The 27255-nt window shown below is 39.0% G+C and overlaps 2 protein-coding genes across 5 annotated transcripts in view; one reads left to right on the plus strand and one right to left on the minus strand.

Moving 5' to 3' along the window:
- The window catches only part of LRRTM3 (leucine rich repeat transmembrane neuronal 3), an 88325-nt gene extending 72603 nt beyond the window's left edge, over window positions 1–15722 (minus strand). Inside the window, exon 1 of the mRNA XM_068416492.1 lies at window positions 14142–15722. Within this exon, the coding sequence (XP_068272593.1) occupies window positions 14142–15722 (1581 nt within the window). The remainder of the gene's footprint in view (window positions 1–14141) is intronic.
- The window catches only part of CTNNA3 (catenin alpha 3), a 515833-nt gene that overhangs the window by 215444 nt on the left and 273134 nt on the right, over window positions 1–27255 (plus strand). The gene's annotated exons all lie outside the window — the stretch shown is intronic.

The following is a 27255-nucleotide window of genomic DNA, read 5'->3' on the forward strand; positions in this document are numbered from 1 at the left end:
ACACCCTTGTGGCTTTATGGTAGCCATACCCACAAAGTCCTCATGCCAGTGCATTCTTAATAAGCTCTGTCTTCCTTTGAGCTTTGTGGGACACGTGGGAAACTCTTAACTTGTCTTGAGTTCCAGGGGAGCAGTCTGAGTCAAACAAAAAGAGAGAATAAGGGTCCAAGAGTCACTTCCTCCTTTTTAATAGCAGTAGAGTTTTCTGCTGGATTCATGCTGATGGCAAAAATGAAGAGATGAGTATGCTGTCCTAGCCATCCCTCCAGCCCTGATTCATCCAGTCCACTGACAAGAAATTCAGGGTTTGAAAGATAGTCAGGTGTTGCCTACTCAGCGCGACTTCTTGGGGAGGTCTGGGGACTCACTGACCTGGCCACTATCAAACCAGGAGGCATTTCTTTGTTACAAAAGCAGATAGCATCCGTGGTGCAAAGTTAGTGGAAATGTCACAGGATTCTTAGTGAAGATTTGAAAATCTCTCTCCCTTATCTACTTAAAACCAAAACTTTGTCACATTTACTCCAAGTAGGGAAAAAGATGTTAAATGCCTTGAAACAAATTTTGGGCAGGGGGACATGACCAGGGGTCTCAGGAAAAGGGTTTTTTAAACTTGTGCCATGCATTTGCTTCTTTGCTGTATTTTACTTCAGTCTCAGCTCTGCAGCCTGAAGGCTGCAAGCCTGAAATTAAACTCCTAAAATTATAAAAGCTTGAAATAAAACGGAGGTTAATGGTCACTGGCTTCTGCAGGCTTTGATTTCTGGGAACGTTAATAGAATAGGAAAGCATAAGGGTATTGCTGTTGTGTATTGTTCTTATAGTCAGTGTTACTACTATCAAGCAAAACGGCACTTCCTAAAAAATAACACACCTGAGCTGACAGTTAACCTGAGAAAGCTAATGCTGCTGTTGAAGACCCTGGAAAGGGCACTGTTTTGTCCATTAAACAAACTCTTAAATAGAGTGAAACCAGCGGAAGAGGGATGTGCAGTGATTCTTCACTGATCTGTGTTGCTTCAGTGGCACAAAAAAAATGTAAAGGTATTTGCAAAGGTAACTGGACCTCCCTGAACACCCACCCAGTATGGTTTTGCCAACAAGGGAGCCTTTTGCAGGCTGCACCATGGAGGTCTACTTGAATTCGCCTGTTAGAAAGGAAAATATGGCTTAGAGAACAGCTTCTTTTCAGTCATTTTTGGTAGGCTCATGGCACAGCTGAATGTAAAGCAGATGAGACCTAATATATAATCTTTCTCTGAAGGATACAGAAGTTCGTGTAACTCACTGAAGATTTCCACTACTCCTTGAAAAAGATACATAGGCCAACCCAGCCAAGGTATTTGACTAGAGGTCTCGAGTTAGAAGTTTGAATTAGAGGATCGTTTTGGAGTAGTGTCACAAATGATCCACGTTAACTCTGGGTGAATGACCAATGGGTCCAACACGTGAAGGAACTGAGTCAGATACAGTCAGAACAGAAACAGAACTGAAGATGTTTCATTTTCAGGTATCCACATGTCTTACCATTATTGACTAAATGAGCCTTGTAATTCTCACAGGGATTTTTACAATGTATAAACAGAAATAGGGAGGGGCTGTGTTTTCAAGTGTCTGCTAGTTTTGAGTGGTTGACTTTGAGGCATTCTTTTATTCCAGGCTGTTTTCCAAACAGTTTAATGCCTATACCTCTTTGAAGTTAATATTCCTTTGCAAATTCCCTTCTTCTTTCTCTTACTTACATTAGCATGCAGCACCACTGCAGTGTGTTAGCAAATGCTACATAGCAGGTGGATTTCTGCTTTCAGTACTGCTCCATCCTCTGCCTGGCACAGGTTTTCTGTCAGCCTTTGCAGTTCTCCCAGTTACCCTCTCCCTTCAACACTGTTAATACGTCCTCCTGAATTCATTCAACAAAATTGGACTTGCAGATTTATGCTGGAAAGAACATGCGATAGTGTTGTTTGGTTTTCCTTTGTGTTGGGGATGCAGAGAAATGGAAGAGGAAGTATGAAATCGTATAAAACAAGTATTAAATTGAATGGAGGCACAGGTAAGGGGCACAGGCTGCAGATATTCAGAAGGGATCTCTATGAAAACGAGTGGTTTATTTGAAACCTTTTAAAAGGGAAGGACTCCTTGTTCCAGAGTGTAGATTGGAAATCTTCGATTAAATCCTGAAATAGCCCTATTAAACAGGCGCAAAGTGTTCTGTGGTGCTGAGAAAAAAAAGGGATCATGGGTTATTCAGCTGCAGTTCTAAGAGAGCCTGTTATAACCATGCATTTTAATTAACCAGATCAGCTGAAGAAATGTTGTCTATATACTGCAGCATAGCTGTCTGCCTTGAAAACTGTCCTATCGATAAACAGAGGACTTCTATTTGCAAAGGCCTTTTTAAGTACATTAAAAAAATGCATTTGGGAGAGATTAATTAATAATTAAGTTAGTGTGGAATTAACCTTAGGCAAATCTGCTTCCTTTTTGCAGTGTAGGGACATATCCTGTCTGCCATATCCATACAGTGCCCCAATAAAGCATTGATACGAAAAATTCAATTCTTTGTAACTAATCAGCAAGCTGTTATGGCAAGGCCTATAATTTGAGATAACTTTTGTTTTCTCATGCATAACAATTTTTGAACATTATCTTACTTTTCACTTTAAATTGATAGGATAGGGTTCCTGCAGAAGGTACAAGTATTCAAAACTGTTTTATTTTTTTTCTTAGTATTTGAGCATGAATCACTTCACTGTATCTCATTTTACTTCTTATTTGATCAATTAGTCTGCTCTACTGGGGGAAGTAATTTAAAACTATTGTGAAAATATCTCTAACATTTCTTTGTTGCTGAAAGCTTGCTTGCTGTTGGAGCTGAGGTTGTTTGTAAGCAAGGCTTTGCAGGGGCAGAACTTGGTAGACTCGGTAGAAATTCAAGGGCATCTGGTACACTTATATGTAGCCCTTGGATTCTCTTTTTATTTCTGGGAAACAGATATTCCAAAGAGAAGAGGAGCCCAGACTGGGGGAAAGAAAGGGAGTGGAGTGGGAGAGAGAAATCTGAAAGATAAATCAAAATAATGATACTTTTCCTTTCTATGAGAAGTAAACCTGATCTAGGGGAGTCTTGCAGTTGGGAAATCCCCATAATAACTTTCCTTAAGGTTATAAACACATACAGAAAATCCTGCAATCTACAGCAAGGATGAAAATTCGTGAATCCTGATGTTACTAAATTGAAATGAAATTTTCAAGTTTCGGAGAACAGGGATATGTTCCTCTGACTCTCATGTCTCCCCCCATCCTGCTGTAGTAGTTCACCTGCAGTTCTTCAAACCTCTTTTTATTGCTCTTCTGAATTAATTAAAATAGAGGATCTATCCAAAATCATTATAAGCATTTATAAGCCCAGGCATGCTGTGCAGTCTGCCCTTAGTGTTCATATTACTTATTTGAAAAACTAAAATGCTGGACAATCAGCCTAAAATACCATTTTGACAGTCTCCTCTGCCCTACTGAAGGCCTTATTACCGAGACAGCTTAAAAGACAGACTCTTCTGTTTTGATTCTGAGGCAGAATTTTGGTACCTGCTGGGTGAACTTTATTGGTTTTGGATAGCCATGCTGCTGGCTGGCTGAGGAAAGGTTTGGGAATATGGAATACTTTTTCAAATGAGCTGCTGGGACTGCAAAAAAGTTATCAAATAGCTATAGCAAACTTCGTGCAGAAGGTGTCTTGAGTTTGAATCAGCAGCAGATCACAGCTGGTTCGAGTGTCACCCTGGCTATTCTGGGAGCCCTCTAGGTTAGGGAAGAAGGTCATCTCTCTTGGAAGCCCCAAATATGTATACATGCCCATTCACAAACAAACAAGATTTTGTTATCTTTTTCTATTGATATTGGAGTGTTGACAGAAATATAGGACACTTCCTTAGGTATATGAACTAGGTGGAAATAATGAGTACTTGTAAGAAATCCTCACTGCAGAGTCTGCATGTAGGAGCATTTTCTTTTCATCACCTCATTAATGAGTTTGAGCCATTAACAGAGTGCTGAATAAGGATTTACATTTAATTGAAGTCCTCTGTTCTTAGCTGACAAAATGTATTTTACACACTTGATGGATGTAATTAGTGTGATGAGGCTTTAAAAGAAATTGACTTTGTTAAATTTAGAATTTGCCGTGTCAGTTTATACATGAAGCCAAAGCATACATATCAGTAGTTCTGCAGCTTTGGAAAAATGCATTTTGTTATTATTACTGATATATAGGCATTTTTAATTTAGGATACTGTTACAGTCCAAATACAGCATGCTTTCAGATTTGAGAGTGCAATCTATTATGTTATGATTTCAAATTATTTTATACTGCTACAAGATATTTCTTACGTGTCAGAACTTACCATTATATGCTTTGCCTACAGACAAACCTGTATCCTTTGGAAAGCAAGGAATTGTGCATAACTGTTTAAGTTACTGTGCTTTATTAAGCTTTCATAAAAATGGACTTTAGTACATGCAAACTAAGGGCAACTGCATACCTCTCACAGTCACTTTTTCCCCTGCAGCGTTATTGCCTTCTGCTCAGCCTGACAGGCAATAACTTTGAACTTTATAATATTTGAAGGTTTGTCCTAAGAAAGGTCATATGCAAAAGTTAATAAAAAAGTAAGAGAATGTTGAGATGCCATAGCTGCATACTGTAAGCTTCCTTAAGCTGTAAGATAAACACTGGATATAAGTTCAAACTCTTAGTGAAAAGAACTTGGTTACTGGCAATTACATGCAGGCTTCCTCATAAAGTTTATTGCTTCCCCTGCAGCAAACGGTTTATTTTTGACATATGTATTTTAAAAAGAGGAAGCCACTTATGCAAAACGTCAAAGGTGTAAAGATTCACTATACAGGATTCTGATTTAGAATGTTAGAAATTTTTCCCCCATGTTCTCTGTGATTGTGCCATTCACTAAGAAAAATGAAAAATTATTTTTGTGTTGCCAGTGTCACTAGGGATCAATAGAAATATGCTGTCCAGCACCATGTATGTTTGAAGTAAATCTGTTCTTTAATGAGGGGCGAGTTACTGACTAGTAGTTGGAGCTTCTGAGCTCATATAATAATACTGCTGGTTTTTGCTGCAGGCCTGCATTTTGTATCAGTAGCACAGCCTGGAAACTGTTGTTAAGAATAAATGAAAGTAGGGAAAACTAGACGTTTAGTCCCAAAAGTACAGAGACTGTTCGTGATAGGTACAATTAGCCTTAGGAAACATTGTGATCTTTTGTTGGAAGGTGGATAGTAAGTACATTGCACTGTGAGTCACAGGTGTAACATCACATGAAATTCATTTTTGAATTGGAAATTGCTATTATATGCAATGTGTATGTATTCCGGGTAGTACAGTGTGATTCAGGAGAAGCTGGCTGGTATGGAGCAATGTAGAATGAAGCCTGCGCTGTTCTGAGGATCTGACTCATATTACAGATGGCTGGAAGGCTAATACTGTGATATGAAAGTGTTATATTAGAAGGAACAGTGCACTGCTAACAAAACTCTGATGTGCTGGAATGATTATTTGATGTTATTCTTTTTTGAAGAGGAAAAGATGATCCTTTTCTCAAACTTCGGCTAAATTTTTCTGTATAAGATTACTATGATTGTTATTAGGGAGGAATGTGGGGAATAAAGTAATCTGATTAAAAAACAGACTCCAGAATCTGTTTTTTAAACTCAACCGTAGGTAATTGTTTTTCTGAGGTCAGTTCATTTCAACTGTGTGCCAGGAATTAGCGGCAGTCCCTTTTGTAGTGGGTCAGAAGGCAATTCCCCAGTATATACCCTTTTTCAATATGCATCCCACCCAATGTTAGTAAGATATACCTGCCACCACCTCCACATCATCAAGGTACAACTGCTTCCTTTCACTTGCAAGAAAAATTGCCAAAGTGTCCGGGAAGGTAATTTTTTAGAATTTTTAGCTTCCTGAAGCTGATCAGAGCACTTTGTAGACCTTACAAACAGTCTTGTTCAAATTTCAGCTTCTGGGGAGAAGGGGAGAGGAGATAATGTTCTGTTACAAAGGTTAAGTGCTCAACTATTCCAAGAATTGGGCAGGATCTGGGTGTTTAAATTTCCATTTGCAGCTCTGAAAACCTTTCCCATAGTCTGTTTTAAAATAAACAGGATAATCTATAGGAAACTGAAAAATTAGCAACAAAACACTAATTAAGATGAAGCCTAAAGTGTTTTTCTCTTTGACTCCATTTTGCATTTTGTAAACTGTATTCCCTTTTTTATACTGTCATCATCTGTGGCTTTTGCACAACTTACCACAAGCCAAACAGATGCTCGTACATAATGTGATTAAAAAAAAAAAAAAAAAGAAAGCAAACAAGGAACAGTGTGTATACTAGAATGTACATTATAAAGTCTCTATTTTAGAATAAGGAAACCATTTATAACAGTTGTACTTTCAGTGGCTCAGAGATTGTATGACTAATGTATTATTATTGCTTATTATCTACACTCTAGCAAAACACATGTTCAATCTTCACATTTCCTTCATCTACAGCTACTTTTAATCTTGAGGGCAATGAAGGGAAGAATTACAAAGGCAATTAGGATGCCCAGCTTCCATTGGAGATCTTGTTTTGTACCTTCGAATGTTTTGTGCACATTTTCTTCCCTGAGTTACAGCTGAACCTGGAAGGGGATAGTAATCTCATTACATTATTTTGAGGTCGATTTGTGAGTTTTGCAGCCTTTAAGGAAGTAGAAAACTAAGTGCCTGATTTAAAATCAGAACCATGAGTTCTACAGCACCAATTAACTAGACACTAGTTAATTGAGTAAGTTGTTCCTGACCATAAAGGGCACATGTAAGACCCAACAACACAACCCGTGCTTTTTCATGAAGTGCAAAATAAATGCCAGGAGAATGTACTCAGCTAGAATAATGGACATGTTACCAGTTAGCAGTACTACATCATTCCTACAGATGTTGAAAATAATCATGCAAGAAACAACAAAAGAGTAAGATGAAATGTATTTTGATTATTCCCATTCAGCTCAGTCCCACAGCTTCTTAAAGAAGTGTCTTACGTTATAAGAAGGTATTTTCTCCCTCTCATTAAGTTAGGTGTGAAATAAAAGTTAGAGAAGATTTTTGTTTGATATTTAAATATACCCAGAACTAGACAGTAGCAATTTTTTAAAAATAGATGCTTAAGTACTTTTAAGAAATGCACAAACATTTACTTAACATTCCAGTTTAGCTTTAGAATGTGATTTTTATCTCTTTTAAAACCACTTGTTTTAACTTCTGGAAAAGCTAAGTGATCCTCCCTAACTTTTTAGTAGCACTGTAAGCCATATGCAGTCCTTTTCCTGAGTCTTTTCTGGTTTACATCTCTCAGTATAATTATGCACATGAACAGAAGTGCCCATAAAAATGCAAAGTTTTCCTATAGTTAGTACATCACACTATGGGATATAGTGCAGGTATAATACATGACAAGTATGGGAGGTGCTGCTGGATTTCAAGTGAGAGTAACTAATAAAGGCTGACTTCATGATGACAACTTTTACAGGCTGCTGCCAATATCAAGGTGTTTAGGTTTTTTTATCTTTCAACATTAAGCAATTAGGTTCCTGAGAGACCTAGCTAGTTAAATGTTTTGTTAGTTTGAAGAAGAAAAGGATTTGCACACAGAACTGGGCAGATGATTTTCTCAATGGTGTAGTGAAGCAATAAACCTTGTAATGCATTTGTGTCCTTGTTTGGAGTGTAAGTAGATGAGTAATTGGGGTGTTTTATTTTCGTATGTCCTTATGATGTGTTAATAGAGTCTGGCTGTGCTGCCACAAAACACTTTGAGAATTTGCAAGGATGAACTGTAATTATGAAGTCCTATATGATCTCAATGCTACTGCTAATGTTGAAGTACTAGAAATATAACATTCAGTGAAGAGTGTAAGCTGCGACACATAGTGAATGTATTTGTCACACTGGAACATAATAAGTGAATGGTTTTAGGGGTTAAGAGGACACATTTGAGGGCTTTTTGGAAAACTCATTTTCAAGATTACGTCTCCAGTCATTCAGCTTCTTCTTGGCAAGTGAAAGAGTTTGTGAGAAACAGTAAGAAACTGTAAGTAAAGAATGAAATATTTTGTTTTGTTAAAGAGTTCAGTTGATTTCAGTAATGAAGAATCTTAAACTTGTGATTTTTCACATATTTCCTGTAATAACTTCAGTAAGTTTCATTAAGCTATTTAGAAAGAAGATGTTAATAAACACAGATTAAGTGCCCTTTTGTCCCTTCTCAGTAAACATTACTCATTCTTACATTAGAATGGTAATGCTATGGTCATGATAGTCTAACAATACGAGCAAGACAAGAATTGTAGGGAGGTGTGATTTCTATTGATGGGTTGGTCACATAAAAGATACTGCCTGCTACTTGCAAATCTTTTTTCATTACTGCTTTTATGATGTTTGTAACCATTCTAAATGAGATTTGCAGTTTCTCTAGTAAGTAAAATGTTGGCCTCAACTCACAGCTAGCCATCCCGGAGTGTCTTGAATGAACTCCTTTTTATTACTTTATGACCTCCTTGGTGATCTATTCACAGCTGTTGAACACAGTCACTTTTTACTTCTTTTGTGCCCTACTGTGTTCCATTCACTGTTATGCCAAGCAATAGTTTGGCTATAACCCTGAGGATCACGTCAAAATCCTATGCTGTACCACTGTGATAACACCCATTCTACAAAGCCTAGCTAGGCTGCATATCATGGACTGATAGGTGACCTCCAAACACACCTAAGTACATAAAAAGTTAGAAACACAACTGTATTTCTTTCAGTGTGGAGTGAAATGAGTTCTTGTGGATCTTCTTAAGGGAAATGAAATCTGTCTGTTACCAACAGAGCTATAATCCTGAGTTTATTGGCTTATGTCCTTCACTGTGGTTTAAAATTATTGCCAGTAACATTGGCTTAGAGTTACTCTGAGGCCTAAAGTAGTTGCTGCAAAACATACCAGATGCTGCTGCAAGCAACTTCTGCCCAAGTATGCTGTGTGTTCATATGTCACTGGGGAGTTTCCCATTGTTTGCCTTTATTGTTGCTTGTGAATTTGGTCTTTCATCATTTGCTTCTTGTCTCTTTTGTACATTGTGTGTTTTCGAGATGAAACTGTTACTTTAACTTGTTCCCAGGTGGTGAGTGCCCTTCTTTTTGATGTCTAATAATATCTTGCTCTCATTATTGTAAAAATAAACTTAAAAAATATTTTTTTCCAATCTTCTGCTGTTAGGAAGTTGAATGAGTTGTTTGCAGTCTGAGTTTATTTTTATAGTATCTTAAAAAGTCACTTAGTGGTGTTTTATCAAGGGCCACAAATTTGTTGCAGCTCCTGTCCTTGCTTACTTATATGCTTCTTGCTTTTTACTGCTAGTAGTGACTTACACAATGGATAGACCATTCCTTGCTAACATTCCTCTACTCTTATTTTCTCCACTCATTCACTACATTCAGTTTATGACTCCTATGCACAGAGATGAAATTAAAATACAGTTGAATACTTAGTATGGTGAAAGGATTTGATGCTACTAGCATATGATACAGAAGAATACAAAGTAAAAAGGCAAACGTATCTGTATGTGAACTGATACAGACAGCAGATACCTGTGATTAAGCTAACTACCCGCTGGATGTCACTATTGTTCCACAGAAATTCATCGAAGAGAATATTTATCTAGAGTTGGGTGGCTGACAGCAAAGGCCATTAGCTTGCAGCAAACTGAAAATCTCTTAACTCTGTTTACAGGAATATTGTACATTTATGTTCATTTTGCAATTGAATTTTATATCAAGGTTCACTATTTCATCATCATAATAATAAAAAAAAAAGAGCATTGCCAAATCTTAAGCTGTGATGACTGTGTAAGTGCAGATAGTGAGTAATGAAAACCTACCAGCTGGTAGAGAAGCCTGCATTCATTATACTCAAGCCACTTGTTCTCATTATTATTTTCTTACTCTGCTATTGCTGGAGGTAATCTCAACACAGTGAATGAACATTACCAGTCTCCTTGAATTTGCTTAGTCCATTAGTTATTTTCTTTTTCAAAAGATGTGCATTCTGTGTGGTTTCTGGTTCTGAAATACCACTTGAATATTCCAGGAGTTAGGTCGTTTAGTTGAGGCCAAGCAGTCCACTGGCTAGGAGGATATTTTGGTGTGAGGAGACTGGATTATATTCCCAGTACTCAAGTGGTGTGTGATCTTGAGCAAATTACCTCAAATCTGTCATTGTTTATTCTGTCTTCTCAACATCCCTTGTAAACATTTAATGTAAGAGATTGTTGGAAGGTGTTTGTGCAGCAGTTAGCAGAGGAAGTCCTGACTTCTTTTAAGATTTTTGGGGTGCTACGATAAAATGAAACAGTCTTGTTTTTTGATTCCACCTAATATTGTCTCAACATTGTTTAAATAAATGTAGACTGCAAAAAAGACTGCAAACCCAATGAAAATGGGCATGGAAGAGTACTGCACTTTGTGGCTTGAAAAGCCCTGATCTTCAAGTGGTAGCCGCAGAACATCATATATAACTCAGGAAAAGGAATAGAAGTTGGATTTAAAAAAAAAACAACACCAAAAAACCCCCAGAAAACACACCAATAAAAAACCCAGACACCTTCAAAATGCATCGTTACTCTCCTAAACTTGGAATACGTAGGCACCATCAGATCCATTAGGGATAGCCAGGTCATGAGAGGCATTTAATCACCTCTCCTTCTTCAAGTTGGTGCCTAAAATACTGGTATGAAGGCTTAGGGGTTTGTAAGAGCCATCATAGCTGTTGTGCATCCTCTGAGGATTCCCCGACATCACCCCAGCAAGGTTTTAACAGTTTTGTGAGAGACTGGCACCAAAATATCCAAAACCCAAGACAAACTGGGATCACAATTCTAGATACCTGCTGCCCAAACTGGAGAGTGGCAAAGGAGAAATTTATTCTCTGGAATCTTTGAGGCTTTAACACTTCATTTGTATTCAGGAAAGGGGCAGCCTTTCACAGAGACTCAAAGTTGTTCAGCTAAGACCAGGTCGTTTTCTATGAAATGATTAGAACTTGTGGCTCTGGTGGCCTAGCCACCGAAAACAAGTCACTTCTATAGAGTTTCATCTGACAGTGGCGAGGCTAAGTTTAGCTTAGTTCCTGTAGTCTTTGCACAAATGGAAGCATGGGTTTCATAATGTGTTGTAACATGTTATGACGCTGGTGTAAAATGTTTTCTAAGCCATAGCCATTAGAGTGGGATTTAACAACTCGGCTCACAGGCCTCAGGCTGTGCAAGAAGGTTCAAAGAGTTACACTGGGCATCTTATGTGGTGTAATCAGACAGTGGTTTCATTCTCAATGACCATATCAGCGATTACACATTCCTCTGTGTTTGGTATATGTTTGGAAATTCATGAAAAGTGAATCTAGTTTTTCAGGCAATAACTGAATTAGTTGTTCTGAGCATGTCTGTCCTTGAATATAAACATGCTGAATTTTCATTATTATTTTTATTATCTATGATTAATGACATACTGGCCTTATTTTCTTTTTCACGCCCATAATTAATTATTTTTTAAAAGGAGCTACTGATAATTTTACAGCTATTGCTTTCTGTAGGAGGCTATGGATTAGTTCTTTCTGAGTATTGTTATGGTTAGAACAAGACATTAAAGAAACATAAAAGGAAGCCTATAAAGTCAAACTCGGTTATATACAACTCATTCACCATCACTGTCCATTAAGAAGCTTTAGAAGATGTATTTAATATATTCAAATGGCAAAAATTGTAAAATAATAGTGTGAAATGATTTTTTGATTGTAGTTAGCAACTAAATAGCAAAATTTTCTTTTATTTTTATATATGTACATACACACGTCTGTGTATATGTATATATGTACATATGTATGTTTTGGGCCAAATCTTTCTTGCTTTGGCTGTGCCTATTATTAGTCACCACTGCAGATATTAAAGCCTGTAGAAGTACAGAGATGGTTTTTAACATGAAGTTTACAGCAAACTGTAATCTTTCAGTACAGAGCTAACCAAGACCTGCTGGTAGAAAACTGAATTTTTAATAGCAACTTTCAAGGTACAACTCAGGTTAAAAAATCACAGTCTGCTCAGTGCTGCAAAAGCGTCTCAAGCACTTGTGGTGTTAATTGTGTGGGATCCTCTTTGTACTCAGGAAAATGGGGTCTCACTGTTGCAGGGTTCAGTCTAGTCTCAAGCTTCTACTCTCTGTCATTTTCACACTACAGTCCTTGAAAATGAGAATGGTTTCACTATATGAAAAAAAAACAAACCAAAACAAAACCCCTTCAAGTGTATTAGTTGTTTTTAAGAGATGCTTTCTAGCTTTGTTTTCATTGTATCTGGCATATTTCAAGGTGAATGGCTGTGATTAGGTTTTTTCCAGTAAAAATTCAGGAGAACGTTCTGCTAAGGTTTTGCTTTTTCTACCCTGCTGCAGTGAAACTGCTTTGTAGAAACATTGCCTCCCAAGTGATTGAAGATGTGCAGTTTACTAAACCAAATCAAGTTCTAACACAGAGATAATTACATTACTGACTTGCTTCTCTATAGGTGCTGCTGTATTATTTCAAGAATGAACCACACACATACCACCCACCCCCCCGCTTCCTGATAATCAAAATAGGAGATAGGATTTATTTGGAAGTATGGGGGGATGTTGTATTCTTTTACAACCTGCAAAAATACATGACTTTGGGAGAAGGAGGGCAGGGGGTAGCCGGGTTACAAATTTATATTTTGTCCAGAACCACTGATGAATGACTACACATTAAAAATGAATATCTGTGAATTCTTGTAATGTCATTAGGATTTTGCTAAGAGAGAAAAGTAATCTGTCACTGATTTCTTTAAGGATTTTTGGATGCAGTCTTCTCAGATCAGTGAGTAACCAGTTTTCTCTGAAAGCTCTTTGCGGTGGTAGTATTTCTAAAACGTACACTGTTTGACTTTGTAAGTATTGAAGCTTTATTTAGTTATTAGAGGGACAGTGTGCAAAACACATCACAAAACCCTAGCAAGCTCAGCAAATAAAAAGAAATAGAAGAAAATGACAGATTTAATGGTTTCCTCAGCTACATTAATGTCTTTGACTGTCTTGAAAAGAGAATTTCTAATGAGCACTGTAACAAATGTGTGCAGGAAGTGGTCTTGCTTTTGCTGCTGCACATTTGAGTTCATCTAATTGCATCAATAAGGAATTTCTGCTCCTCATTTAATGAATGCCTTTTGACTACTTTCTGAAAGGCAACTGGATGTAAGGGATAAACACTGGCACCTTTTGTATGAAGTCACATAAACAGGTTTCAATTAATAGCTATCAGCCCCAGAAACACTGTATTATAATGCAGTACAGTAACTCCCATTGTACATTTTTATTCTTAAATTTTTATTAAGCCTAGGTTTCCCTCTGCTTTGCTTTCTGTGTGATACCTTATGTCTTTAACTCCCCACTGGCTTTTTATTATATCTTGTGTTGGGCAGAAATCAGGCATTCTTTCAGAGCTGTCCCTGCACCATCCCTCTCCTCAGACAACTTAGAATTCATATCATGCTACAGTACCTGGGTCTTTAGTTTACTCTTTGTTCAAAAAGTGAGTTTCAGAGCAAGGGCTGGGGTTGGGGGGGGACGGGGGCACGGGGAGGGAAGCTGAGTTTGATTTTGATTTTTTTTTTTTTTCATTGTTGTCATTTTTCTCCCTAAACAGAGGCACAGTCGCTGCAGGTGCAGTGGATTACTTATGAAAGAAGTTTTCTATTTAAAAACAAGAGAGACTTTAATGAAATCAGTAGAGGGTTTGTACAATAGGTATTGTATTAAACCAGAGCTCAGGCTTCACATTGATTGCGGTATTTAAATTTCAATGAGTTGATTATGTATGAGAGTAAAATGACCAGTATTATGAATGTACAAAAAAGTGACATGGAAGAGCTGTGCCAGAAAAGTGAGAAAAACGTTCCCTTTATAGTCCCTAGAGTTCAATAAAGCACCACTATTTCCCAGCTTTTAAAAGCTCTTTTATCACAATGGTTCATACCTCGCATTCCCTGGAGCCTGATTTGTTATACGTGCAGGGTCCTGTTCCATTCAGCAGCATCTCGCTGGTTTCAGTGTTGGTAGGTTTGTAATCTACATAGAATTCCTGTGTGCTTGGAGTCATTTGCTTCAGTGACTGTCTTTTCTTTTTCCTGTGCCTTCGCATGAGAGAGCGCTGCTGCAGCTGCTTCATGCTGGCTGGGTAACGCTTCCATGACACGTAGATTACCAGCAGGATCACAAGCACAGACAGGAAAAGGGCCACGCTGCCTGCTATGATTTTATGGAAGGAGATGTGTTCTGTGTCGTGCTCGGGTTCGGAGCTCGATTCGGTGGCTCCAATAGTTGGGGGCAGAGGGGGCTTGCTGTCATGTTTAGGCCTGGTGAGTTTTGGTTTAAACGTTGGCTTTGGGAGAGCTCGTGCTAATTCAAACCTTTCCGTGGTACTTTTGCCACAGATGCTGTAGTTTTTCACTGCATCGACAACATTCACCCCTTGCAGCTCTTTGGGGCTGGCACAAATAATTGTATTTTCCCTCAGCCCTTTAAAACTTTTAAGCCAGTTTACCAGAGAGCAAATGTTTCTGCTGCATTCCCATATATTCCCAGCGAGGCTGATGTCATTGAGGGATATCCAGGAATCCAAAATTTCTTGACCAATAAATGTGAGCTTGTTTGAATCCAGGTTGAGGCGCTGTAAATTGGGCACACACTGAAAAACACTAGGTCCACTGAAAGCTTCTATTTCATTGCCAGATAAATCAAGTCTTTGTAATGAGCTCCAGGTCCAGGACATAGTTTGTCCTATCACACTGATTTTATTCCACTGTAAATAAAGGTTTTGAAGGCTGACTAGCCTTGGAAAAAGTGCCAGGTTGAGCTTAGAAAATTGATTGTGCTCCAGATGAAGCTCTTTCAGTCTGATCATGCCTGCAAAGACATTCCTTGCTAAACTTCGGATGCGATTATAACCCAGGTCCAACAGTTCAAGGTTCCTACAATCTTGAAATATTCGAACAGGGATGGTTCTTAGGGAATTGGACCGCAAATGTAAACTCAGCAGCTTCCTTAAGCCCCTGAACTGTTCAGATCCCAGAGACTGCAGCTGATTGTATGACAGATCCAAATTCCGGAGATTTGTCACAGGTCTGAAGGTATTATTAAGAAAATAGGAGATTCTGTTGGAACTCAAGATCAACTCTTTTAGTCTGCGTATTCCATTGAAAGCATTTTCGTCAATATTGCTGATGTGGTTATGGTCTAAATAGAGCCAGGTGAGTTGATTAAGACCTTTAAATTGATTGTATTTTAGTTTTTGGAGGCTGTTATATCGAAGGGACAAACCTAAACAACCAGCAGATATACTTGAGGGAATCTCCTGCAATTTCTGAGATTCACAATATACCATTTTGCCTTCACACCTACAGCCCTTAGGGCATCCTCGTTCAGCAGAAGAAAGCATTGTCAGTAATACAGTAGGGGCTATTACCAGAGCTACAGCTGATCCGCTCAGTAGCCTAATTACATTGAAACCTGGAAATAAAAACAACTTAGAAAAGTTATCCCCCCACACATCAGTCATTTCTTTCAATCATGCTAAAATCTTCTATTTCAACAATCATTTAAAAATCCCTAGCTTGACTCAACTACTTTTCACATTGTTTTCTTTACTCAGATTGTTTAAAAGAATGCCTTTATATAAATACTGAAAAACAGTTGGGTAAAAGGTGTAATCCCTAAGCAATTTAACTGGAATAACAAATCACATCAAGGTAAGTCTATGAAGTAATTAAAGCACAGGCTATGCAGTGGCTATGAACTATACATTAGAAAAATAACATGAAAAACATACCCATCCTTTGTGTTGTTCAAAGGTCGTCCTTAGGTCTTTTGTTTTTTGCTTAGGGTGCCACAAGCATGGCAGCCCCTGTCAGCTGCACTGTAGTGAGTCAGGGCTCGCTGACACCCAGGAAGAAAAATTGGACCCCTTGGGAGATGGACCGATTTTGGAACATTATTCTTTGCCAGCCATGCAGAACACTCCGAGAATAAATCAATCCCAACACAGCATTCGCAGCAAAATGTCAAATTCTTCCTAGGTAATAGGATCTTCATGGATATTATGTTTTTGCATCTTTATAGTTAGGAACCTGGCTTTTAAAATTTCTCTTGATAGGAAAGCATGTTAGATTCCTCCAAGCACCATTTAGCTATCTGAATTCACACATCTGTATTCCATAGCACAGCAGTTCCCTTACTTAGTACCCGATCCGGCTAGGAAGCTGCTCTGTAGCATAGAAGGTAGAATAAGCCCGTGCAACGACCAAGCTCTGCTCACTTCTGCATACTGTCATTCTGAAAGCTCCGTCCGACTGTTGCTTTGGTTTCGGCGAATGCAGTCTTATGTAAAGCTGCCCCCAGTGGTGAAGAATATTATGGGCATGTGCAGAAATGTCTTCCTTTTATCTTGCAAATGAGTAAGCTCTGCTGGGAAAAGAGTGATTGTTCTGAGTGACTAATAGATGTGAAATGGTCAGCTTGGACGTAAACTAGTGAGGTGTGCTCAAATATCCAAATCCTCTTAGTCACGTTTGCTGTTTGTGAAAGCTCTTGCATCCTCGAACTTAATAGCTCAGCGTGTGCTGCTGAGACTTTTGTCTGAAGGGCTAACATGACATCTGTAGGACATAGATACAAATTCCCAGTCCTAAGGGGGCTTTTTTCTTCCTGCATTAGACATGTGTTCACATGACCTTTTTGCAATAACTCACTGTTTTTTAGTGAAATATCAGCCCCCTCAATGTGTCTCTTACCAAGCGTTTCAGTGGGGACGCTATATTTTACAACATGAAAAATGTTTTGGAGCTGACATTTTGCCTTTTTGCTTTTTTCTACTCTGTTAAAAGGCACAGTGCCAGGAGGTTAGAAGAGGGTATTCTGCTCATTTATTTCCCAACTTGCTGTCACTCTGTTCCACAACACTAACACTTCAAACACAGGCTTCTGAAACCCTTACAATATAGGGACTAAGCAACTTGGTGTAGTACCTTTATCAGGTGAATTGTTTTTACTGTAATTTATGACATGAGTAGGATTTTATGTGAAGGTACAATATGCAGCATTTTTTTAGATGTGTGATTCTGGGCAGTCCTTATATATCACAAAGATCCCTTTTCTTTTCCTTACTCTTCCCTTCTTTCCTGCGTGCTGTAGAGAAAGGACACATCCTCTTATCTGGGCAGAGCAAAGGCAAGATGGCATTACAGCAAATGCACCACACTGGCAGTCTTACTTCACCAAGAAATATGTGATCAGAGATGATGGTGGGAAAGTGTAAAATCATGGCTTTCTGTCGTGCAAGAATAGGCTAGAGCCTGAAGAGAAGCGTGCTGCTTGTTAAAAGAGGAGTACAGATTACAGTCCCTCAAATGCAACCAGACAGCTCTGAGAACTGCTTTCCTTTCTGAGGCAGAATCCTTACCCCTTGGAATAATGTGCTTTGACTTTTCCCTTATTATTCACTGCTGTGAGCACAGAAGAACTTAAAATGAGGTGAAACCTGAAATTTTCCACACATTAAAATGCCAACGTTGCCTACTACTTATTCTGTGAATGACTTCAGGCTTAGAGTAATCCCACTAGTATTAACACACCTATCTATAGTGCCTAAATTAGGAGCACAGTCGCCCCTGGCTAACAACTGTGAACATCTTTCATGTCAGGAGTCAGAAATACGTACCTGCATCAAGGCACATCCTCTGAAAATTCTCCCCTTTGGGTCAGATTTGTGGAGAGGGAAAGAGTTAATTCCTCCATTAATCTCTGTCACCATCACCATTTCCCATTCTCTACTACCGCTTGTTTCTGGCTCTTAAATCTCATCTGTAGGGTTGAGGAGCCAGCGACAAACCGCAGCCTGCACTGGGAACTGTGATGGTCTGGGGAGCTGTTCTGCTGACAGGAGTGTCACGTGCTAGTCCTGGTGTGACTGTTAGAGGTTTTCCACCACTGCCTTTGGGGCTCTCTGTACTTGATGGAGCAGGATTGGCAGCTTCAGAAGACAATTCAGACCTTTGGTAAGCCAATTTGCCTCTTGGAACTGCCGCTCTTCCTCTGTTGACTGTAAAGGATGCCCGTGACAAGTAAGCTATTGAAATGGCTTAGTTAAGTTCCTAACCTCAGGTGGCATGAAAGTAGGAGTGGATCTTCACCTGGTTCAAACGTAGCTTGTAAAGCTTCAGATAACATACAAATTCTTTCTCCCGAAGAGTTAATGCTACTTAGTATACCAGCTCAGTCTGAGCCTTCTCCCCAAACTTTGCCTGTTCTCTGGCTTCTCCTCTTTTGTCTTCTCTCCCTGCTCCATCTTCATTGGGGAGTTAACAAGTAACTTCTCTGCCACCGTGAGTCAGCAGAGCTTCAGTAGCTTTTCCAGGGTTTTAATAGTTGCCAGTATACTGGACAAATAAGAGGGAATAGCCACTCTTTTACCATGAGTTATTTTCATTTTTCTGAAAGGGGTGAGACATCAAGAGATGAACAGAGAGAGCATCAAATCTATGTTAATGGATTGCCAAATTAAATTTTCTTTGCTGAGATCCTTTTTGAATTACACAAGCAGGAAAAGTGCCAGTGTCTGATAAACAGTTTTTTAAAATTACATTTCTGTATCTTCATACAGCTGAATGGGTTCTTTTCAAGTTGTGGAAGTAAAGCTGCTCCCAGTGTGAAACATTTCATACAAAATTTCAGACCAGTCTGGCTATATTATAAACTATGAAAAATAGAGAATTAAGTTAAAGCTGCATTTTAGATAAGAGGATACCTTTTGTAAGTGGTTTAACCTTTGGCGTCTACCAAGTATGCCTTATATATCTGTGCAACCCCGTTGTGTTACCATTTAACTCATGTAACCAGGGCAGAAGAACTCAAGGCCAAACTGGTTACCTTCTCTTACGGATAAGCTAGTTTTTATTAGAACTAATACCACAACTCCCAAGTGCCTAAAATCCAGGAGTTCCTTGAAGGCTCGGTGTGAATTTAGTCCATGTGAGTTCATGTGTGTTCGTTCTGCAGGATAGTGGCTGCATTGACAGGGCGGTTTCAGTTCACCTCTGCGCCATTGCTAGGCAGCCCTGCCTCCTGTCCTGCAACAGCCGTTCCCAGCCAGGAACAGGAGGGAAAAACTGCGAGTAACAGAAGTCTCAATGACTTCACGCTGACTGAATGTTAGCGCTCAGAAACAACATTATTCCTTCTCTTCTGCCTATGAAGTCAGCATTCCATGCAATTCTGCAAAGACAGGTAGTCGTGAGAGAAATATTTCATTTATTGGTGTACTCTCGCATACAGTCTGTGTTTTGAGATTTCAGCCTCAGACCTAAATTGAGATGCCACAGAACCTGGGTAGCTTATTAGTTTTGAATTGTATGCCTCCATGATCACTCCGATTTGTTTTTCTGTGCTTTTTCTGAGGAGGAAAAATGACATACATCAGAAAATACATTGGCAAATGTGTTGCTAAATATCTCTTAACATTCATACGGATGAAAAGTGATGTGTTGGCCGGAGCCTGTGATGAACACATTGTTTTCTTCACCAGCACGACAGACAAATTAAGTTCAAGTTGTTTGGAAATGATGCACTATCCCAAGGTAGTGATGGTCCAGATTTTTCTCTTGGTACTTAACTTTCAATAGGTTTTCTGCCTGGAAATTGTTCTAGATAGGTTCACTATTATCTGATTTTGCAGTAATTTGCTTTAGTTTAATTTCACGTTTGGTTTTGGTTTTGCTAATGTAGTTAAATTCTAGTATCTTTTTCCATTCATTCTGGCTGTGGTCTCTGGTACCTACTTGCAACTTCACTATGGAAAGCTTAACATGAACTGCAGCCAGAACAGTAAAGGGTGAATCAAAAGATGACATTCACTGTGGAAGCCTGTTCCTCCACAGAGCTGGTTTGGAATTGAAACATTTTGCAGAGGAGGGGAAACAGCAAATGTTGCATTTTTCAGGGTTATCAGAAGGGACCTATAATGACCAGGTACATCTGTTTGCTAAGTACATTTGAAAAGGAGGGATGACAGAATTATCAGGCTCCTGTAGAATGGGGAGGAGGGCTGCAGGGAGGAGCTGTATACTTCCCAAGGCATAAGGAACCAGCAGTTACCAGGTGCTAGTGGGATTCCACGTAAATCAGCAGTCAAAAGCCTCCCCTGTTCTGTCACTTGCTTCTCATCCGCCTTCCTCAGGATGTTTCACGCTTACTCTCTAAAACGCAGTTCTTGTTTAACGACATTGTTACAAAAAAAGAAATATTTTTTTAAAAAGTTTCCATTTCTATTACTCCCATAAGAAATCCATTCAGAAAAGCAGTATGATCCTTTCTAGCCACCGTGCATTATGTTCTTAATGCACAAACTTCAGAATTTAGACTTCTGGATACAGCATTTTTCTGTTCACAGATAGAGCTCCTGGGTCTAGGAGTGCTTTTATGTGCGTAATCACATGTCCCTTTGGGGAACCGTAGTTAACAAGTGCTGCACTGTGTTCTTTTTGGGTTTATGAAGTGACAATGTATGTCTTTCCCTTGAATTTATTTCACTATAAAGAAACTAGGAGTCAGCTGGGCTAGCAGTAGTAGCTTGTTCTAAATGGTACTGTAGTGTGCTATCACTGTATCATTGAGTAGATAAGTCTAATAAAATGTGTTTGCAATTTTTGAGCCAGTGATTAAATGAGCCTGCTGTTCTGTGAGGATCAGATCAGAGCTGGGGGAGTATAACTCCCAGTGTAAATATCAGAGCGTGGGAAGACAGAGGGAAACTCAGGATGCAGGATTTGCCAAAGGCGGACATAAGGAAAGAGAAGTGTGGGGAAGCCAGGTTCAAGGAACATGCAGGCAAGGGAAATCGAGGCAACAGAAAATACTCTTGAAAAACAGGGAAAGAGGACTGAGAGTAGGGAGTGTCTTATTCCAACAGTTTGTCAGTACTGACCTAAATGACCATGGTGGTAAGTGGTAGATGGGAGAGATGGATAAATGAAAATATCCCCTTGCTCTCTTGCTAGAAACAATTAGCTTCGCAAGGCGTCCCCTGGCCTCTGTGAGGGTGAAAGGATCCCATGTTACAAGTTCTGTGATAAGCTGACGGAACATCTGAAGCTGAATAGGAGCCACGAGCCCTTTCTAGGAGTCAGTAACCTCCGTAACATCCGATTGCTTGTAAAGGACATCAGGGACACCTCTGTCGATTTGTATATACCTGGAGGATCTCCTCAGTGCGGTGGTTCACAGGGCAACACAGGCTATCACTTTCCTCCTGCACAGTTACATGCTGTTGAATAATGAAGCTTTTCCAGCTGTGCAGTTTTGTTTAAATCTGCGCATTGTGGATAGGTCACAGGGGCCTCTGAGCTGTTCCGGGGTAGGTAATGCTGCATACAAGCCTACAACCTTTGGTCATGGCACCCAGTGGCTAGATTTTCTGGATCCTATTATAACTCCTGTATCCTTAATGAGGCATTGGACACTCAGCTGTTCCCCGATTGACTTTTTGTCCTATGATTTTGAAGCTGTTTGAAGGCAAGCAGCCTCTGCTTCGGTCTCATCCTCTGGAGACACAACATGAGATGCAAAGCTATCATTTTACTTTATCTCTGAAATTGGTAGGTGCCACTTCTGTTTCAGTGGATTTAGTGTTCATTCATTCAAGCTTGTTTTCCAGCATCTTGGTGAAAGGGGAATATGAGTAGAAGCAGCAGAAAGCGAATGATCATCACTGAAGGAAAATAAATTAATTACATCTTACACATGGAGCTAGCTTCAACCCGCAGAGCATGAATGATAAACACCGTAAGTGCCCTGGAGATATGTAGGTGCAAAATGAAAGGCAATCTTGGTGGACTCTGCTGTGATCCTGCCTGTAGTCTCTGTGAAGGTGCCAGGGAGTTTAGATTAGAATAAACCCAGGCTTGTTACAAATGCATCCCACTCTTTTATGGGCCAGGATGCCATTGCTGGAAGAGTGCCTACTGTCGCATTGTCCAGGCAGTACGTGGGAGGTTTATGTACTCTAAAGTATTCAGAAACCCTTAGGTGTCACCATGAAGTATGCTTGCCTGTGAAGTATGATTTGTTCTCCTAGGGGTATCTGACTTCTACCTTGCACTGGTAGCAGACTATGATAGATGAACTTACATCCTGGGGATCCAGATTAACATGGAGATCTTCTAGAAAAGTTTTATTCATGGAGAGCTCTGTAATGGCTGGGACATTAGGCTGGAAGCGTTGCTTAACTGAATTCAAGCAGAGTTGCAGCCCAGTCCCAGCAATGTGACATCCCTGGAGAAGCTCTGTGCTGCCATGGGAAGAATTAGAGGGGATGGGGAGCAGCTGGTTTCAGAACATGTGTGGCCCTTGAGGCTCTGTTTGGTATCACAGGCTGGTCCAAGGTCTCACTGGCTGAAGAGTACATGACTTGCCAATGATGGTCGTGGTTGATGAGCAGCAAAAGGGAGGAGTGTAGGTCTTTGGTGTCTCAATAAGACCGAGGAGAAGATCATGGGGCCTTTCAGGATATTGGAATGTCTGGCTCTATCTGATAGTCTACCTAGAACTAGTGTGATGAGCAATTTAACTGTGGGTTGGTGGAGCATATGCATGCACATAAATACTTTTTTGGAGAATGAATTGGAAAACTGGAGGCATCCTCTGATGAAGTTTTCCTTTAAATGGGTATGTTTCAGTAGAAGATTTATACAAATAAATGTCTTCTGACAGAAAGACACTTTGTTGGGGGAAAAAAATAATCCTGACTATATCCAGTTCTGGCCAGAAGGAAAGGAGGGAGCTCTGAGCATGTTCTGTCTTATTGGTAAGAACAAGAATGGTAACATTTGGCTAAGGACTAATGAGGTGATGGTAGTTTCAGTAATATGGCCATTTTGACAGTGTTTTATTTTCCACCAAACCCTAGACCTTTTCAGTCTTCAGTGTTGATGGGTAGTTAAAAACCTCAGGGCTAGCCTTTCCTCCTCAGCTGTTCCCTCTGCCTTCATGCCTTTGCCTATAGCTTCTCCTTCTTAACTCCTACTGTACATGTACTTCTCTGAGGAACAAATATTTGTCAGTTGCTCAGCATAGAGCATATATATATATACATGATGCATGTTCACACATGTTCTTAGGAATTTCAGACACGTTCCCTATTACACATTTAACTCATTGCTCCTTGGCTCTCCAAATGAAACTGCCTTGGTATCTCACTATATGCTGAAGCTGTAGAGTTAGTTATTCTGTCAGGTCAGCGTGGAAATATCTGTTGGCTGCTGTGGCCCCTTGACTGCTGGAGGGGAGGCAGCTGGCAAGAACTGTCATTACAGGAAAACCATGACGTCCACATCATATCAAAAGCCATTAAAAAAATCTTATAACTTGCTTTCCAAACTTCAGCTTTTACCCTAATTTTCTTTGGGTCTCAGTATCTCCACTTATGAGAGAGGAGTAGTGACATCTAATTACCCTGTAAGTTGATCAGTTTAATAGATGACTTGCTTCACTTTTTGTCTGACACTAGTTATTTTGAAACATACGTCTTTTCCATCAGTTAAGCCATCTATTCCTTTTTGGACTTCCAACACAAGTTATTCTACATCTGTTGTAATTTTTATTACTTGCTATGGGTATAATTTATTTTGATGCATTTTTTTGAGCTGGAATGACCAAATAGCAAAGTTCTATGTCAAGACAACATTGTTGTCAAATATAGGAAAACAGGCTTCTTTTTAAAATGCAAAAAAATTATCTCAAGTCTTTGGTTAATAAGCTTGTCAACTTCTGTTCACTGTAGGACCTTTTTGATGTTACAGCAGTACCATTTTGAAAACTATCTAAAAATCTGCTGAAGATTAATTTTCCATATAAAAATTGTGATGGGAGGCTAACATTTTTCAGATAGTTGAAACAAAAGATATGTATACAGAGCATTTCTTAGGAGCAAACCTAGATTAGTAGATTACAAGACAATTATTCTTGTACTTCCTAGTCTTATTGCTCTTCAGTGTAAACAGGCATACAGGTGTAAGCAATTAAAGAATGCAGAATACCTTGATTTCATTTGACCTGTTGAAATATTCTAAAATAATTTCCACTTTCTCCTTTAATTTGCTTGTGCATGAAAAACTCTGCAGAGAAAAAAGCATTCTAGCTTACCTCTGTTAGGACTCCTGCTTGGACTCAAGTGTGGTATTCTGAGATTGCGATTTCAAATCCAGACAGAATGATGTGTTACTATACAGCATTAGTAACATTTTGAAGAGGAAAACTAAACATGGCACTTGAGCAGATTTGCAACTGAAAGAGAAAAACATGAACAAATTTAAGAAGCATATAATTATGTTCATTCACACTGTGACTAGCATAGAAATGATTTATTCCAAATGGTTACAGTTGCATGCTTAGTCACTTCCTTCCCTGGCTTCAGCCCAGTTCTGTTTTCTGGCATTTTCCTACAAAAAATGTTTGTTCTCTTTTTCATCACAAGTTTCAGATTTTTGTAGCTTTTAGTAATCCAGTCGAGTCTTTTTCAATTAAGGAAGCTACAGCAGTTTTTAGATATTCCAGCTTTGGTAGCTGGTGTTCCTGAGAAAGCTCAGAATCTTAATTATACTGACAGTCTTGGTTAGTTAAGAAGCCTGTAATCTGCTTCTGCTTAGTCACAGAGGTCACTCATCCGTGCCCAGTAATGATGCACTAGATCTTTCTGGTTAAAAAAAGAAATAAATACAAAAGGTGAATTGTTGCAGGTATGTTTTGACTATTGCATTCTGTATTTGCCATCCTTCTTAATCTTTTCCCATTGGTCTGTCTGGCAAACAGAGCTCTGAAGAAATCATATGTGATTTAAATGACTTATTAGCTCATCTTTTCAAGCCATGTCTACCCAAGAAAATTGTCTTAAATTAAATGTGATTAAATAAAGAAATAAACATACAACCAAATCCCAGCATATTTAAGTGATTTACAAAAGTGCAACGGACTCCCATATAATTCATTTCAAAATAAAAATCTGGGTTACTGCAGATTTATTTTGGTTTCGGTGGTAGTATACTGTTTATTAAAACTAAGTGTCTTTTATCCAGGGGACAGCAAAAAAATGACAAAACCAACTCAGAGAGGCTCAAATATTATACATGGCATTTGCCTGCTGCGTCACAGTGTAAAACAATAACTATCTGCAAAATGTTAATTTCTGATTGACTGAAATGTTGAAGAGTGCTGCAGGCACCGGGAGGAAGAGGGAGCTGACGTGAACAGAAGAATTAGAGTTTTCACCCTCTCTTCTCTTTCTTGCAGCAGTAGCGAGATAGGCATGTTGTAGTTTTTGCATTTTGAAAATCCTTCTCTACAGTATTCTGTATCTCCTAAGTAGGTAAGAAGCTTAAAGACACTTTTATTTCTTACAGCTTAATTGCATACAGAAAAGGTTAGAAAGCCAGAAATGCTACTAGTTGATAAGTTGATAACCAAGTAGAGACTCTGGTCAGCTCACATAGCGGAGACACAGGAGAGCTGAACCTGAGTGAGGCCACGGCTCCATTTCTGTGTCCCTAAATGGTAACAGGAATTGGGAGAAAACAGTAAGGACTTATAAATGTGAACTCAGTTTCAAAATCAAACATTTTGCCTCCAGACACACAGGAAGCAGGCGCATCTCTGTCCACTTTTTCTTACAAGGTAACTCTTTTGTCATAGATATATGACAGAAAAATCTTCTGTCTATGTAATAGGGAAATCATGTGGCTTGCTGATTTGATCTTACAGCATATGTTTGTGTCATTATTGATTTGTCATTTGGACAAATTGACCAGATGGAAATCCAGAGCATGGATAGACACATATAATTAACACAAGAAAAAGATTTCCTGGGGGGATTTCTACTGCTGTGTGTTGAGCAGTTTCCTGTGTTGCTTTGTAAGACTGTAAGCTTGGAGGAAAGGAGTGTACTTTATTCCATCAGTGTAAGACTAAAAAGGACCCTAATCTTAAGAAAACTATGTACAAATCTAATACATGGAACAATCACAAATAGAATCATGTCAAAATGTTGTTTAGTTTGAAATTAATAGGAAAAGAAAGACTTTTTAGGGGAAGCTAAATATACCTTTGATTTTTTTTTTTTTACTTCTTCAACATGCATCATTTCAGCTGCATATTTTATTTTATACTATGATAATTGAACCCCACAATACAGTCTCCGTGCGATTCCTTCTAAGGTGATGTGCCTTGGTGCTGTTTGCATGCATAAAGAATTCACATAGGGTAGTAAACACTAAGACATAAAATTCTTATGTTTCAATGTAAAAACCAGAAAGTAACTAACGGGTGTTAGGAAAAGAAACAAAAAAGGTGCTGTATGGCCATGTTACTGAATAAGAGCTATCTCCTACGAAGATCTTTGCAGTTTCCTTTAAAATACCTAGTACTTGCCACTCTGAGACAGAAAGCTGGAAGAGATCCAGTACTCTTATCTGACATAGCAATTTCAATGTTCTTCTCTCTCTGTGTGATTTGAAGTCAAGTAGAAATATGCTGTTAGAATAGAGATATCTGTAAATGGATAGAAGTCTTGGAGTTGTATCAGAACGCCACTGTGTGAGACAATCTCCAAGAAGAAAAACGTCCTTGTATATACTTGCTCCTCAGCTTGCTGATCAAAAGGTTAACATTTTAAAGAAGCTGATGTCTTTACATGAACATGCGAATTCAGGGTTTAACATTGCACCCTTTTGTACACACAGAAACATGAGGGGACCACAGAAATGAATGTGCCAGGCTCTGCAACAGTTGAACTGCAAGACTTGATTTTGCAAAGCTCCTTAATTTTGATAAAACAAAGTTTTATCCAAAGTCAGGTTTAGAAAAGGTTTCCAGTAACAGTTACTACTCTGGTTATTCGTGTCAGTGCACAAAGTCCAAATCCACTTGTGACGATTATTGTACCTTTAGTGACAACTGAGGAAGCCGGCTTCTGTCATTACCCATTGCTGGCGTGATGGGAATTAGCATAGTACTGATAAACTTCCAACTTGGATCTTCTACTTAAAAAAGGT

The sequence above is a fragment of the Nyctibius grandis genome, chromosome 20 (assembly GCF_013368605.1).
Source record: "Nyctibius grandis isolate bNycGra1 chromosome 20, bNycGra1.pri, whole genome shotgun sequence".
NCBI lineage: Eukaryota > Metazoa > Chordata > Aves > Nyctibiiformes > Nyctibiidae > Nyctibius > Nyctibius grandis.